Genomic DNA, 15409 nt, shown 5'->3' on the forward strand with positions numbered 1-15409 from the left:
TACATTGTCACTTTAAACCATAGACTGTAAAAAGATGGGCAACGTCCGTGTCTCCATAGACTTGGAAAAAAGTAAAGTTAAAATATTTTCAGAAATATGTGTAAAAAATTACAGAATTTGGAGCCAAAGTCTGCACAATAGTGGAGCTGTGGTATCAACCCCCTGTCCATTTTTCAATATGACTCAATCACAGATGGGTGATTCTCACGAAATCCAGATTTAGAAGGTGTCCAGCATCAGATTTTTTAAAAAGCCCTTGAAGCACTTTTTTTGCACATATAAGATTAAACTAACTATAACCATTATTTTTAGAGGATTTAAAAATTATTTCCTATAGAATTATTTAATTTTTTAAGATTATCATTATCAAAAATTATCATTACCGCAACATGATATTACATTAAATATATGCATTTACAAACTCATGTTTCAGTATTAAGAAATAAAAAGTTGTCTAGGTACTATGACAAACAAATTTTCAACTTTTATCCAGAGAGAAAAAAAAGAATTGCTTACTTGGTAGCCATCTTAAGTGTCACAGTCAATTATGTCCCTTCCAACATATGTTTTTTTTTTTTTTTTTGAAATGTTAGTTCCTTGAGGGCTTAAACAATTATTGAAAATTGTTGCGGATGATGAGATAATTGGTCATGGACTCATTTATATTCCTTATTGTTGTCTCTACATGATAACCAAATGCTAAATGTTTCTTTACTGTAAATGTTTATAGTATATTTTTTAAATTATAAATATTTCCATGTCAAAGAACCCAAATCAAGTCATGGACAAGTTGCCTTAATCAAAATCTTCCCCTTAAATGTGGAAAAAACAATGAAGAGATGTTTGTAACTGTATGCTTCTTATTTTTGCATTTTGCATTATGACACCTCATAAGTCTAATTTTGCGAGAATCACCCAGATACACAAATAAAAAATGATATGCACTTTAAGTCCGTTTGGATAAAAGCATCTGCCAAATGCATAAATGTAAATACACTGACCAATGGCTAAGACACCAAATAATAAAAGAGGATGATACTTTACATTATGACAATACCTGCTACATAATCCTACAATAACAATTTAATATGCAAATGTGTCCATTGTTGCAGACAATAAAGGTTTCATACAGCTGTAGAAAAGACTTAAAAACCAAGCAGGCGGCACACATTCCAAACAGCCTTTGGGGGGCTCGCTTACCCCTTATCAGAAATGACTTCATTCTCCGAATCTCATTGCGAGTTTAAATCGTGCTATGTATTAGGGTCTCGTTAATAACCAACTTAACGAGTCCGTAGACCCATTAAAAGATCTTTAAGAGCATATTCGATCATAAATCTCCTTAACCTATATTTAATGGCTGGATTTCGGGGGAAATATTTTTATCAAGTTCTAATTAGATGTGCGATAACAAAGACCGCTGAACATGAGGGCAATGGGAAGGCTAGACAGGCCCATCTATTGAGGGCGGCCATGTTTGATGGGCTGGAGACTAATGAAAGAACAGATCTTATTCTGGGCTGCAAGATGGACGGTTGAGGAATGAGACCCAGGACTGTGATTAGGCCTTCGGGCACGTGACTCTCATTAGTCTTTCGACTCAAATCTCCAAGAAACTTGGAAAGAAACAAGAGCACGTTTATATCCGTAACAGGAGCTAAACAAATTTTTTTTTTTTGGGGGGGGGGGGGGGGGTTGCAATTTATATTTAATACTTTATCTGTCATAATAATGTTGTGTCTTTTCATCATCTTCATTTGATGGCTTTTAATAAGCAAATATTAATCTATACCCTGACTGATTTGATTAACTGATAAACAAACCATGTATTAATGTAACCTATCACATTTTCATTCTCACGTAACAAGCTGTAGATGCACAACCTCTCTATCTACACCTATTGTGATGCACTAGTAATGATTAAATACCTCCCTGTAGAAAAGCTGAATTAAAACAGAGGCAGAACTTTGGATCCAACAGTAGACTTGGGTTTAGTGGCATTTGCTATCTGAGACATGCACACAGGCCAAGCAAAGTTGTAAACCCCCTCTGCATTCTCCACAGGCTCCTTCTGCGTAGGCCACGGGAATAAATCATTAATAGGTTTTTTGGAAAAGATGCTGTATGCAGTCTTTCATGCCCTGTCGCCAACCTGAAGTCCTTGGCTCCCTTTCAGAACGGTTTTATAGCCCTGAAATTGCATGGCTTAAATCGTGTACCCATCGAAAGTAAAACACAGCTGTAAATCTGTTCTATGTCTATTCCCAAGCAAGCCCCCCCACCACCAGCACCCATCAAATATCCATACACAATTCATTTAGGGCAATTTAGCTGATGCTAAACAGAATCAAGGTGAACTTTCAATGGGCCACGGGCTATCAGAGAGGAGGACTAGAAAAATGGTGGCCTAGCTTTGGGGGGCTTTAATCAAGTAGCTCCTCAAGGCTAGCCATCCAGCCATGGAGCAGCCACACTTAGCAGATGAGTTTTTGTGTCGCTAGCCGAGTGCGCGTTCTCTAATCCTTCAGGCTAAAGTGTTTTGGTATTGTAAAATATGGCCGCACGGGCGAAGAGAGCCGGCGGGCTACACGAGATTAGAGTCACGATTAAAAGCCTACGGGATCCTCTTCGACTGCCAAGCGCGAGTCACAGCGCACGGTCTGCACCCGGAGATAAGATGGAACTTTTGTTTGAAACCTGATGAGAGGCTTTCTAATGAAAGTGCTGGCCCAAAAATAATCTTTTTTCTCTGTGTTAGTCAATCAAAAAACAGTGTGCTTGGGGACGGGTAAAAAAAAGGACGGGAAAGAAGTCATTTTGCATAATCAGTGAGCACCATCTGGAACAATTAACGAAATTCCACAGAACTCCGAGGATCAGTCATATTGGCTTATTAAAGATCTTGAATTATAGGAGCAATAAATCCGTGGAAAAATGAAGCGTACCCCGGCCTGTCATCACTATTTTAACTTCAAATACGCGAGAACATTCGATAAGGCTGAAAAGAAGAGATTAATATATGCAAATTAAGTCAAGCATTTTAAAAGCCCCCCAACAACTGTCTCCGTTTTTTTTCTGTCTCTTATTACGAGCCGTTATGTTTTATTCATACACCGGCTCACCTGTCATTTCATAAGCTCTAATATTATGGGGGTATTATTAAAGTGCGCAAAGTGGCGCTTTAATTGGAAAGCTCTGTTGCATTTTCCAATTATTTAGAGCAAATTAAATGCAGATGCACATATTATAATAAGGAAACTAATATCAGTTTGGGAAAATCAAAAATCATTGTCACTCTGATATTTTGCTGTAATTCTGAAACATCCCTTGCATGCTTTTTTATCTTTCTCTCTCTCCCTCAGGAAAAGCCGCCTCTTATTAACCGAACCTCCTTTAATGCATTTGGGAATAATTGAGCACCTTATTAAAGTGTATCAAAGTTAACGTCAGCCTTTGTTGATTAAACTGATACATATGTTAATGTGTTAAACTATATAGGGTTAATTGAATAACTGTGAAAATGAAATTTGTTAAGAGACTAGGAAGAAAATGAATCTGACAAGCATGGCAAAGTATAGTACCTATAAACATGGCTTACAGGTAAAATGATATTGTTCATTTAACATTACATGTCACATTCCATACTTGTGTAAAAAATCAAATAAACAAAATTAAATAAAACAGTATCTGCAATACACTGAAAAAAAATTCCCAAAAAAGGCTGTATTCAAATCCATCAATTCACAGATGTTGCGAACGGCTCTCTTTCACACGGGTTTCTTCGCTAATTAGGAAATATTCCCTTCAACCCATCATGCTAAATGAAAAATAAATGACATCAAAAATCTGCTGAACTTCAAAGAGACTGTGGTGAAACAAAGTAAAGGGTTGAGGAGTCTAGAAAAGAGCTGTTCCTGCTAAAATGAGCGTAGATTGTCAACTGAATGAGGGTGTGAATTAGTTTTTAATGCTCAGGTAATAAATGTCAAGCACAGGCACCTCAAATCCATGTGTGTGAGGATGACATGCAAGTCTCATCCACTGGGCTAGACTTTAATGTGCTGGGTCTTTTTCAGCATGTGTGTGTGTTTTGGTGGAAGTGACGGAAGGTTTAATCAAGAAAGCAGGCAATTCATCAATCCTGAAGGAGCTCGTGCTACGAGTCTGACAGAGCACACATGGTTTAAGCCCAGCTCGAACCTGGCCAGCTGTCAACACACACACACACACACACATACATATGGGCACGTATGCATGCACCCCGAATCCCCAACGATTAAGGCAAATCCAGCTGTCTGTTACTAATGCCACACTTGGTCCACAGGTCATAACTCAATTAATAAATGAAAAGATTTTGGTGATCCAGAAAGTACAGATTGTTGTATAAAATATTCAGATAAGTAGTTATTTATATTTACATATATGGCAATTTTTGTCCATACTCCAGATGCAATAAGCCATGCTCATGTAGAGACATGGGTTCAATTCTGACTTGCTCTCTGATTTCATTGGGATATCTCCCCGAAACTTCCCTGCCTGTCTACATTATCTACTAACAAGTTTAAAGTGCCTTGATTCATGAAAATTTGAGAGAGTTTAAGAGAACATTTAAATTAACTAGAAGAAACTGAAACACTTTACGATAAGTTTGTATTTGTTAACATTAGGAAATGCATTGGCTAACATGTTCATTTTATTTCCTAATATATTTTTAAAATTTAAAGTTGTAACTTTTAACATTAGTTAATGCACAGTGAACTAACATAAACAAAAAATTATAAATACTGAAAACTATTTGCTCTCTGTTGCATCATGTCAACTAATGCATTTACTAATGTTAACAAATACAACCTTATTTGCTACAAAAATAAAGTAAAAAAAAAGATTTTTAAGTTTCATACCCGACTACATTCGTATACAAATTTTAAGGGTCAAATGGGGTATAAGTAGGAACTCAGGGTAACAACTGGCACTTATTACAGTGTAGACCACATACAGTGCTGCTTTACTGACGGTCACAGAGATGATGTTAAAGGAGGATCAATAGAACACAGTACTTGTGTTGACAGAGTCATGATTGGTGGCAGAGCACGTGTCTGCCTGTCAGTCAAAAGGCATTACCATGGCGACAGGGAAGCGGAATGCCATAAGCCATCTCACTGACAGAACCTTTCCGGTTACTTCGGCCTCACTCGAGAACAAGTCAATCTGCTGTCACTTTAACCACGTGAAATGCAAGGGGCAGAGTTTAATGTGCCACTCACTTATATTAACCACTGAAAATCATCAGTGTACCTGTAATCACACAATTATGCATAAAACTGTTCACATGACTGGCTGGGTAAAGTCTTGCTTGCTCTGTTAAAACTGAAGTGGTAGATAATAAATTCATGAATATACAAAATGAGGATGTAATACCCTAAAAAAATAAAACTATACTTTAACCTAACAATATATTAGTTTCTGTCTTTATCCAAAATAGGATAGTTGTACACACTTTTTTTAAGTAACTATTAGTATTTAAAAGTTAATGAACAACCTAAAGGAAAAAAATAATCAGAAATGAGATACTTTAAAAACTTTAAAACACAAGACTTCTGCTTTAGTGTCCTGCTTGTACATTCTATTTGTATTTTCCCAAGTCTTCTCTAAAGTCTCAGAATAGATTTACATTTCCAAATTATTTTTAGCAGACATTTGTATCTATAGAGCCTATCAAATGAGAGAACCTTCAACGTTTTGTCTTAAGGTCCAATAATAAGCACAGTACACAAAGTTATGAGTTTCCAAATGTCTCGTACTGTCCTCTAATTTATTTCAGATGCAAACAAAAGTCAGATTCACTGAGAACTCAGTCTGAGCTGCGCTGTCCACAATAACTGTATAGCAGATGTAAAGTAAATGACTGTCTCATGGTATTTTAATTTCTCAGGACTTAAATAAAAAAGTTAATGCATAATGCAAATGATTGACATAATAACTTAATAAAGTATCTTGAGTCATGAGGCACCAAACTCTCAAGAGCATTTACATTTTCCTATTGGATAGACCATGAGAGATGCAACCCAGCACAGGGAGATTTCTCTCTTTAAGTTACAGATAAACTCATCCTCACCACATGGTGTCTCTCTCCAGCCAGAAAAAAACAACAACAAACAGATACACAGATTCCTTTAAGCCCAAAGTTAAAATATAGACATATGAAAACAGGTTTGTTAGCCTAAAGTGAAAATATCTGTGCATAAAAATATGTACACAGCAGTGTTAGACATGTCATCATGCAAACTGGAGAAGATTGTGCAAAATTATAATTTGGCCACATCTGCCAATGGCGAATTAATGAAGAAAGTGTATCAGCCATACATAATTTATACTAGGAAAAAAAGTTATCATATATATATTCTGTCCATACTCTTATTGCAAAAAAATGCATTAAATGTACATGTGATTACAAGCAGGTTTTCTGTAAGGGCACAACCATAAAATTATTATCACATATTATAACCCAGGCCCATTATGATTTTATTCTTTACATATTCATTACTGTGACTCTATGTTAAAGATACCCTGAGTGCCACCACACTGATAATTTTTTTTTTTTTTTTAAGACAACTAACAGGACATTTTATACGTGAACATAACAAACATGAAGTATGAGTGATTACAGACAGCTGGCAAATGTTCTCAGGTGTCTTATCTCACATAAAGCATCTGCCATCATGCTTTCAAACCATTGTGTCATTTGATCTTTTAAGTGTAACATTATAGAATACAACAAGTTACATAATATATATTTTAATTTGTATAATTGCTAAATATAGTCATTACCTGAGTGATAAAAGAGAGTAATAAAGATCAGGGAAGTAAATATTAATTTATTGAAAGAGGACTGACCTGATGTGGTGTAAAGGTTGTGGATGTGGTGTTCATAATCCGGTCTGACAATGTTCTTTTTGGTAGGACTAGATGTTGGGGACACAGGGAATTGCCTAGGAAAGAGAGCCAGAACTGAGCCCATTAACAATGTGCAAGTCATATGGAAAATAATGAGAGGAAACACTGTAGTCATTGTAAAGAATCTGGAAGAAGCTGTCACACACAGAGATTCAACTGGAAAATTCTGCAATGATTTCTGTCTAATATCTCTATGTTTCACTTCTTAAAATATATGTGGCTGTCCTAAATGCACTTAGATGAGCAAATCTGGAGTCAGGGTACTTTATGTAGCTATTTCAGCAGTTTAGCAACCTAGTACAGTATTATTATATTTATACAGAACCAGTGTCTGTTGGTCTCCATCCTTAACCACAGTGAGTTTCTGACTTTGTCTAATCATTAACCTTCCATTTCCTCTCTATTTCTGTCTGTGGCTCATAGGTGCCTGTGAGCGCTTGTCATAGGGACAGTGGTAATAGGAAGGGTTTCCTTATCTAGCAACACATACACACATTAACAACAACAACAGTCCAGAACAATTTTAAGACTCTTGCACACACACACATGCACGTGCACACGCACACACACACACCCACACGCGGGCACACACACTCTATCAGCTCATCAGCATGCAGGGTTATTAGTGTCACACCACATGGACAGCTAAACTATTTGACTTTACCATTTTCTTGGAGCATGATACAGGATCACTTGAACCTACTGCAATAATTTTGCAATAACAAATGCAAAAGATGTTCTGAGCCAACTTCTCCAATAAATGCATGGAAGTAAAAATACAGTGTGGTGCAAAATTCTTAGGCCAGCCAGGCAACCAGCATTGTTGTTTAAGCAAAGTTTTAATAGGCCATGAATATTTATTTTTGGCTTTTTATTAATATATAAACCGGAAATATTTACCAATATATTTATCAAATAAATAAAAAACAAAACTTTTTTTATATAAAAAGCTTCTTCTGCAAAAGTCTGTATTTAGTGTGACCTTATTGGCACTTAGAACAATCTTGAACTCTTTTAGGAGACTGATGTCCTTAAAGTTGCAGCGGAAGATTTTCTTTTTCCGGGTGGATCATCAAGACTATTGGTCATCCCAATAGTGATGATATGTTGACGTAAGGCCGTTGTACGTGCTCGTCCCTAGGTGCGCTTTCTTCACATGCGCACTTTCAGGTGTATATGTGTGGTGGGCTACGGTTTTAACCATTCATTGAAGCTCGCGTTCTCACCGTGTTTTTCTAAATGTCTGAGGGTCGCAAGAGAAAAAGTGTCTATGAATTGTATGACAAGAAAAGAAGAAAGAAGAAAGAAACAAGACCAGAGTGTTTTTTGGGAGAATATTTCACACGCTGGCGTGCGGTAAAAGCACAGGTTGGGCTTGCCATGCGAAGTTTCTACTCGACAGGTAAAGTTTGGCATGCTATTTTGGGGAAATCTATTTAAAATCACTGCTAGTAAAAGTTGATGTAAGCTATGATTAGCGATGCTAGCCCTGGCACAAGTCACGAACCGTAAACATGCCGACAGCAACTTGTAAACAGAGCGAAGAGAAGAACTCCTGCATGCTCTCTCTCTCATGCACACGTTTAATAGGCGTTCCCTCTCGGGAGGAGGTAGAGTGTTGCGCATGAGCAATTTTTTTAAATGTGGAGGGCGGTTCTTTTTTAAAAATTTGGAAAATTCTTCCGCTATACCTTTAAGTCACTAGTTTAGAATGAAAAAGTAGGGTATTATTTTATTAGGTTCAAGAGAGACTGTAGGTTCCTGCTATTGTTCAAATGTAAGGGGCGCTCACACTAAATACTTGACACAATGTGGTACTTTTAGCGGCATTTAGCGGTCAGTCTGTGTATTGCAAGCAATGTCTCAGTCCACAACTCACCTCTCCTTTTCGAAATGCATAGTGAACCTACGGTAGCCACCACAGGAACACGTCATCGTCTAAAAAATCATAGTAACAAAACGTGCTCTGTATCAGAACTGTACAAACATGACGCAGCGAGATGGCGACTTATGTAAGGGGCCCTCGGTGTATTTAGATAAAAACGGCTCATTCTAAGGTAATAAAAACAATACAGTTTATTTTGTAAGGTCTTTATATGCCACTGATAATATAGTTATGTATATTATATTGCATTTCTGTCAAGTGGTAAAAGTCCCACATTGCACATTTAACTTAATTTGATTTCGTTTTTAATTCTGCATACAAATTTCTGGTATTTTCAGGTTGTATTGTAATAAACAAGCTGAGAAATAATGATATATATGGTTACCATACCACTGCATAACAACAAATGTAATGGTGGTGCAATGGACTAAAACTTTTGCATAGTATTTTATGACTGGTTTACCAACAATGCTAATTTGGTCAGTCAAACGTTCTTAAAGAGCACCAATGGTACGATTCACGATTTTACACTTCCTTTGGTGTGTAAGTGTGTATTCGTACATGTTAACGATATGCAAAAGGTACAAACCCCAAAGTAAACGATGACGCAAATTATCGTCTCCAACGCAAATCTCTTTTCTTGTACTACAACAAACACACGGATTGTAGGCAACCGTTTACTTCCTGGGCATGTTGACGTAAACAAGACCGACATTATCATAATTCCTCCCGCTTGGACTCACAGCCTGTAAGTTAACTCCTGTTAGCATTGCATTATGACTGAATCTTTTAAACATGGCAAGGAACGTCACATTTCCAGTTGACGCCTGAGGTATTCAGGCCAATCACAAATGTACAGGTTAGCTGGCCAATCAGGGACAGCTTTGTACAAAATCAATGCGTTTGAGGAAGACAGGGAAATCTGGAGCTACAATAATGTACAGTATGTGGAAAATAATGTGTTAACCATAAACCACGTGAACAGATTGTATTATACCAACATACAAAAAATAACGCTGTTTTTTAGCAATGAAATAGGTGCTCTTTAAATGTTGCATGGACAAAAAAAGCTCCTGGTGATGTCGAGTCAAACTGCTTAACCATATCAGTTTTGGGGAAGAGCAAAAATAGCAGGCGTTGCAATTCATGGACAGTTTGAACCGGCTCTCCTCATCAATCAAGTGCTGGTGAATTACACTCTCTGACTCACTCACGGGAATCAATAAATCCACTGCCGCGCCGCCCGAGTCTCTCTGCATCAGAAGAGCTGCATAATTCTGCTTTAGACATGCTTTGAAGACCAAATGAGCATCTCCAACAGGTTACAGAACGCATCAGATGCATTAAAGTCAAGCACAGTCATGTTTGGAAGAAGATTAGGGGCAAAGTGACACCGCCAAGGGGAGTAAGATGTCATTTAGGCAGAAGGAGAACGCGAGTTTGAGAAGGTAAATGCGGAAGCGGATGTTGGAAAAGCTTCTGAAATGCGATATCAATGCAAAGCAGGAGATTGCCTAGATGTTGAAAGCAGAGGAGGGGTGCGTTTGAAATAAATGGATAAAATGGTTGATGTGCTTGGGGCAAGAAAAATGCTAAGTGAGTTAGTTGGAGCTGAAGAATTTACTAAAACAAAACTGAACTTGAACAACATCAATGGAAGATTTTTAATAAAACTCAGAGCTAGCAAAACATCTAAATATGAGATTAGGAGCATCAAATTAATCTTTGATTTGACCTGACTTTGTCAATATCAAAGATATCAAAGTTATATTTCCTCAGAAGGTTTTTTACACATTAGGTAACACCAACAAAACTTCAAAGGATTAGATCAGGTAGAAATAAGTCCTCCAAATATCAATTACCATGTTAGCACATTTTACACTGTGTCCAGCAAACAGATCAACATATTCACCTGAATTACTGACTGAAAACTTTGGCTCAGCCCCCAGAATGCACCACTGAAAGTAAACAACACAGTGTTGCTCTGAATGGCTATTCTGCATTTCTATCAGGTGTGATGAGATAAATAAATGCAGTAATTTCTATCAGGCGCAATAAAACATGCTCCCTGACAGCCTGTGGTATTTATGAACTGAAGCCTGCAACTCAGATTTATTTCTCTCGATGGGGCCGACTTCTCCCTGTTCATCTGCATCAGCATTTGCCCGTGTTCAATTCGGCCCAATGGTGAATTTTTAAAAGGTTGGCATCAATCTTGTGGAACCGATTGCCACATTTAATGAAGACTTTCCTTCGTTTGCAAAGGTTGACTCGAACGCAGGGGGGAAGAAAGCCGGGGACACGGCTCTCCGCGCGTCAGACGTTTCACAAACAGCCATAAACTGAAAAAGAGACGGTCCGGATGCTCTTTTCGTCGAAACTGGCCTCAACCAACCCCAGTCATTGGAGCGGGCGAAAACAATAGAGACTGATACCGTGCGATGCAGAAAATGGAAATGAGATATATTCGGTGAAAAGCCTGTTTACGCCATGAATCTATTTGGACGTAAAACATCACCACTTTGATAAGGTCACAACAGAGATAAGAAAACTTGATCTTTAACGAATTTACCATCTGAAAATGATCTAATGTCTTGTATGCCTTTAAAGTAGTCGTTTTATAGTGTCAAGCATCGAAAAACTCTCCCAAACTTTTTTTTGAGCTCCTCGAGAAGTAACAGGAAACTGGCTATGGTAAAATCAATGTAAGTTTCAGGAGCAAGCATTTTTCTTATCTTCAGACCTGTCAAACAGTATAACCATACTCAATCCCAATTCTGTTGTTTCAACACGTTCGGGGAACGCAGACTTTGAGCAACATATGGCAAATCAATTACACATCTAATTCCTAAAATACAACCATGCAAAATACATTGCAACATAATCAACAGCAGCGCAGGCTTAGATTACATTGGCCGCTGGAGTTTTGAGTACGATTAATCATCATTCAAATATATCACAGCCGTACTGACACACATCCCTATTGTGAATATCAAATTACAACATAATACCTCAAAGAATTAAAATAAGACGAAGTAAGATGTAAACAATATTATAGTACATGTACACTGTACTTTGAGAGTTTACAAGGCCGATGGTTGCTTCTTGTGACTTTTACATCCTCTTCAACAAGCTCCAGTCAGATCCAGTGAAAGCACAGCATTTGTTGAGTACACCGCAATGAGAAGGTTGGAAAGATGGGAGTTTGAAGACAGACAAAGGACTGGAGACACTAAGAGGACAGTTGACGGTTGATTCCTAATAAGGCCAAATGGAAGACAAGCTGAAACAAAAGACGGGATCTCGAGAATATGGCTGGTAGGTGGAGGAGGACTGACTTGGGATGGAAGGTCTGGACAAATTAGACCCAAGGCTTCAAATGAGAAGACAGGCACATCACAGCAGTCTAGCTGGTCTACAGGAAGATGGACTTCACTTTAAGAAAAATAAATGGGAGAATTTACGAAACAGTTGAGCCACTTTTGTGTTGTATTACAGCACGTATTACAGACCTGTGGTTTATTCACTAACTAGCTTGCTGAATTCAGAATTGCATTTAAGAATCATGCAGTACATTTCTAATAGATTTTGTGTTTTCTCATTTAAAGAGTACAGTAAACAATTTTCAACTCGCAAAAAGTATCATTCAACGCAATGGTAACCAAGTGTTGGGGGTAACGCATTACAAGTAACGTGCGTTACCTAATAATATTACTTTTCTGAAAAGTAACGCATTATTTTGTAAATGTACACATTAATATTTTAGTTACTTTTTAAAAAAAGTAATGCGAGTTACTTTTCAGTTCAATTAATTTGATTTTAAAAATAATTTACTGAATTAAACTAAACGTAGTGATGTAGAATTACAACTCTATGCGTGCCAGTTTAGGTCAGAAACTGAGATGGCAGGCCAGAGCTTAACATTTTTGTGACGGAAATATGCAATTTCTGAATGCAGAACTTCATAAAAAAGTTCTGAAAGATCTTCAAGCCTCAGCCAAGTAAGAAAAAGTAATGCAAAAGTAACGTAAGTATTACTTTCCATGAAAAGCAACTAAGTAACGCAATTAGTTACTTTTTTGGTGAGTAACTTAATATTGTAATGCATTACTTTTAAAAGTAACTTTCCCCAACACTGCTGGTAACTGTCAAGAGTCCTTCGAATGATCTCGTGGACTTTGCTGACAAATAAACAGCAATAATGCTGTTATAAAATTATAACACAAAGCAGGTTGAAAATGGCAAAGTTAAGGGACGAAAACTATTTAATCAACTTATTTTTGCAGGCAATTCAATACGCTAACAGGATTGCAAAGAGCCAATTAGTCATGGTAATTTCAATATCAAAACACCCAACATCACACTTAGAAAACTCCATGGGTGGCTGATGAGAAACTCAAGGAGGACAAGTCCATTTCTAGGCGGAGAAATGGAACATCTGTCACACTGTGGACAAATTCTCCAAAGCCTCGGATGGAGCAAAGACTAGGATAAAAATGATATATAAAAATAATACGCCGCGAACTGATCGAAAGCGGGTGTTTTGACACTCATCCGAGATGCTGGATGACAACACCTCAGCGTTCGCTCCGAGCAGGCAGCCCACACAACCCATAGCGTGTAGACAGCTGCTCTCTGCAGTGGCGCCTTTCCTGCTTGTCATTATCCCACTTAAAGTTCCATGTCAGGTGTGGAGGAATCTTGAAGAATTCGGCTGTGGAATATAGGAGCGTGGATTCTCTAAAGAGCCACAGATCTTTGCTGATGATTCTATTGTTTGTGGCACTGCTCGGTTTGAGTTTGCTTGATGTGTATGGAAATTTGCAACCTTTTTAGGGTTTTCTGGGAAAGGGTACACAGAAGACTGTCTGAAAAAAGCAGATTCGGAGACGCCGTCACGACAGATCTCGTACAGGGCCTGCCTTCCCTGAGAACCGGCAGATCGTCTGTTGTTTACAGTGCTGATGTTCAGCAGGTGATGTGCAGGTCACTGGAATGAACTGAGTACAATCGCTGACACACATCCATCAGCATTGTATCAACACTGTATAGAGCACTCAGCACTTAAGACTTTTTCATAAACAAACCTTTTTATGGGAAGAAAGCACATTCACAATAATGCAATAGGTCACAGTTAACTTATATTGATGCATTAAATTGTTTAGAGACAAAAAGACATGATAACAGTTATAGAACTAAGTAAAATATGCTAAATACATTAAATATGTGGTAAAATGTGAACTATGTATTTTTTTCTTAGATTATGTCAAGATCAGATAAAAATCACTGTTAAAAAGTTATCTTGAGAGATCAAGATATCAACCTAAGATTTACTATCTTTTTAAGTATCAGTGTCACAGAAATTACACAGACCTTTTATATTAGATTATGTATGATTGTATTACATAAAATGTGATTAAATGTGATATGATTATATAAGACGTAAAATGTAAAGCTGTCAAAAGTATTCACAATATGGCACAGCTTGGAAAGCCTTATCGCTTTAAAAAAGGTTAACACATATCTTTACTCATTTAATTTTTATTTATTTAGGGATTTATTCTAGCTATTCTTCTTTTATTTTCTTGATTGCTGGAATTTATGCTTTATGATTCCTGTGACTTTGGTTTTCTCTATTCATTATGTACCCCATGTTTAATAAGACCCCAGGGTTAGGGTGGGTGAGTTGGAGAGGAAGTTGAATTAATGCATGTTGCATTGATATTCTGGTTTGTATATTGCTTACAATAAAAATGGCAAAAATATATATAATAATATGTTTATAATAAATATTTTAATTTTTTATTAGAATATTAACAAATATTAAATAACATCGCTCTATTAGAACATATTGTTTATGATATGTACACAGTAAAATAATGAATCGACCATGGGTGCTGTAATTATACAAATGATAAGCTTGAAGAAGAGGTCATATTTGTTCAAACCTAGCAACTTTTGACCAATCAGCATCCAGGATCACAATTATTAAATTTTTAATGCAATCTAAACTATAAAAAAGTTGCAAACTTTTTTAAGACCAGCCAAAGTGATTCTTTATTTACTGACCTCCAGCAGTGAACGAGAAGAGTGAATCATGCGAAAGCATAAAAAATCTTTCAGCTCACAATGGGAAATATGCTTGACCTTTACATTTATATTGTTCCGCTTCTGGATATAAACTCTATGCCTGCTCTATATGGCCCTGTCATTCAGAGAGAAATGCCCCAAACCTTGATACTATGAAGAGAAAGAGAAACTGAAAAATTAGCACAAGGCAACTTTATGTTCTCTGTCAATCTAGAGGTCAGATATCAGAGGGAAAGATGACAGTTTTATCTGGAGAACAAATGGCACCAGAGGCAGATGATCAGGTCTGGTTCACCCTGAAGAACAACAACCCTAAAATCTATGGCAAATGAACTGGACTGACCGAACCCAATGCGAAAGAAAAGAGCTCACATGTTGACATTAGACAATGAGACACCACAGACTGATAAAAAATATACAATCAAAAATTAATGCAACATTATACAGTTTGATTATGTGTCCATATAAGGTAATAAAGGA

The 15409-nt window shown here is 37.1% G+C and overlaps 1 protein-coding gene across 2 annotated transcripts in view; it reads right to left on the reverse strand.

Annotated features, from left to right (window-relative positions):
- The window catches only part of mvb12bb (multivesicular body subunit 12Bb), a 64354-nt gene that overhangs the window by 18683 nt on the left and 30262 nt on the right, over nucleotides 1-15409 (reverse strand). For both annotated transcript variants that reach the window (XM_065247288.2, XM_073816236.1), the window contains exon 7: nucleotides 6895-6989. In XM_065247288.2, the coding sequence (XP_065103360.1) occupies nucleotides 6895-6989 (95 nt within the window). The remainder of the gene's footprint in view (nucleotides 1-6894; nucleotides 6990-15409) is intronic.

The sequence above is a fragment of the Paramisgurnus dabryanus genome, chromosome 11 (assembly GCF_030506205.2).
Source record: "Paramisgurnus dabryanus chromosome 11, PD_genome_1.1, whole genome shotgun sequence".
Taxonomy (NCBI): domain Eukaryota; kingdom Metazoa; phylum Chordata; class Actinopteri; order Cypriniformes; family Cobitidae; genus Paramisgurnus; species Paramisgurnus dabryanus.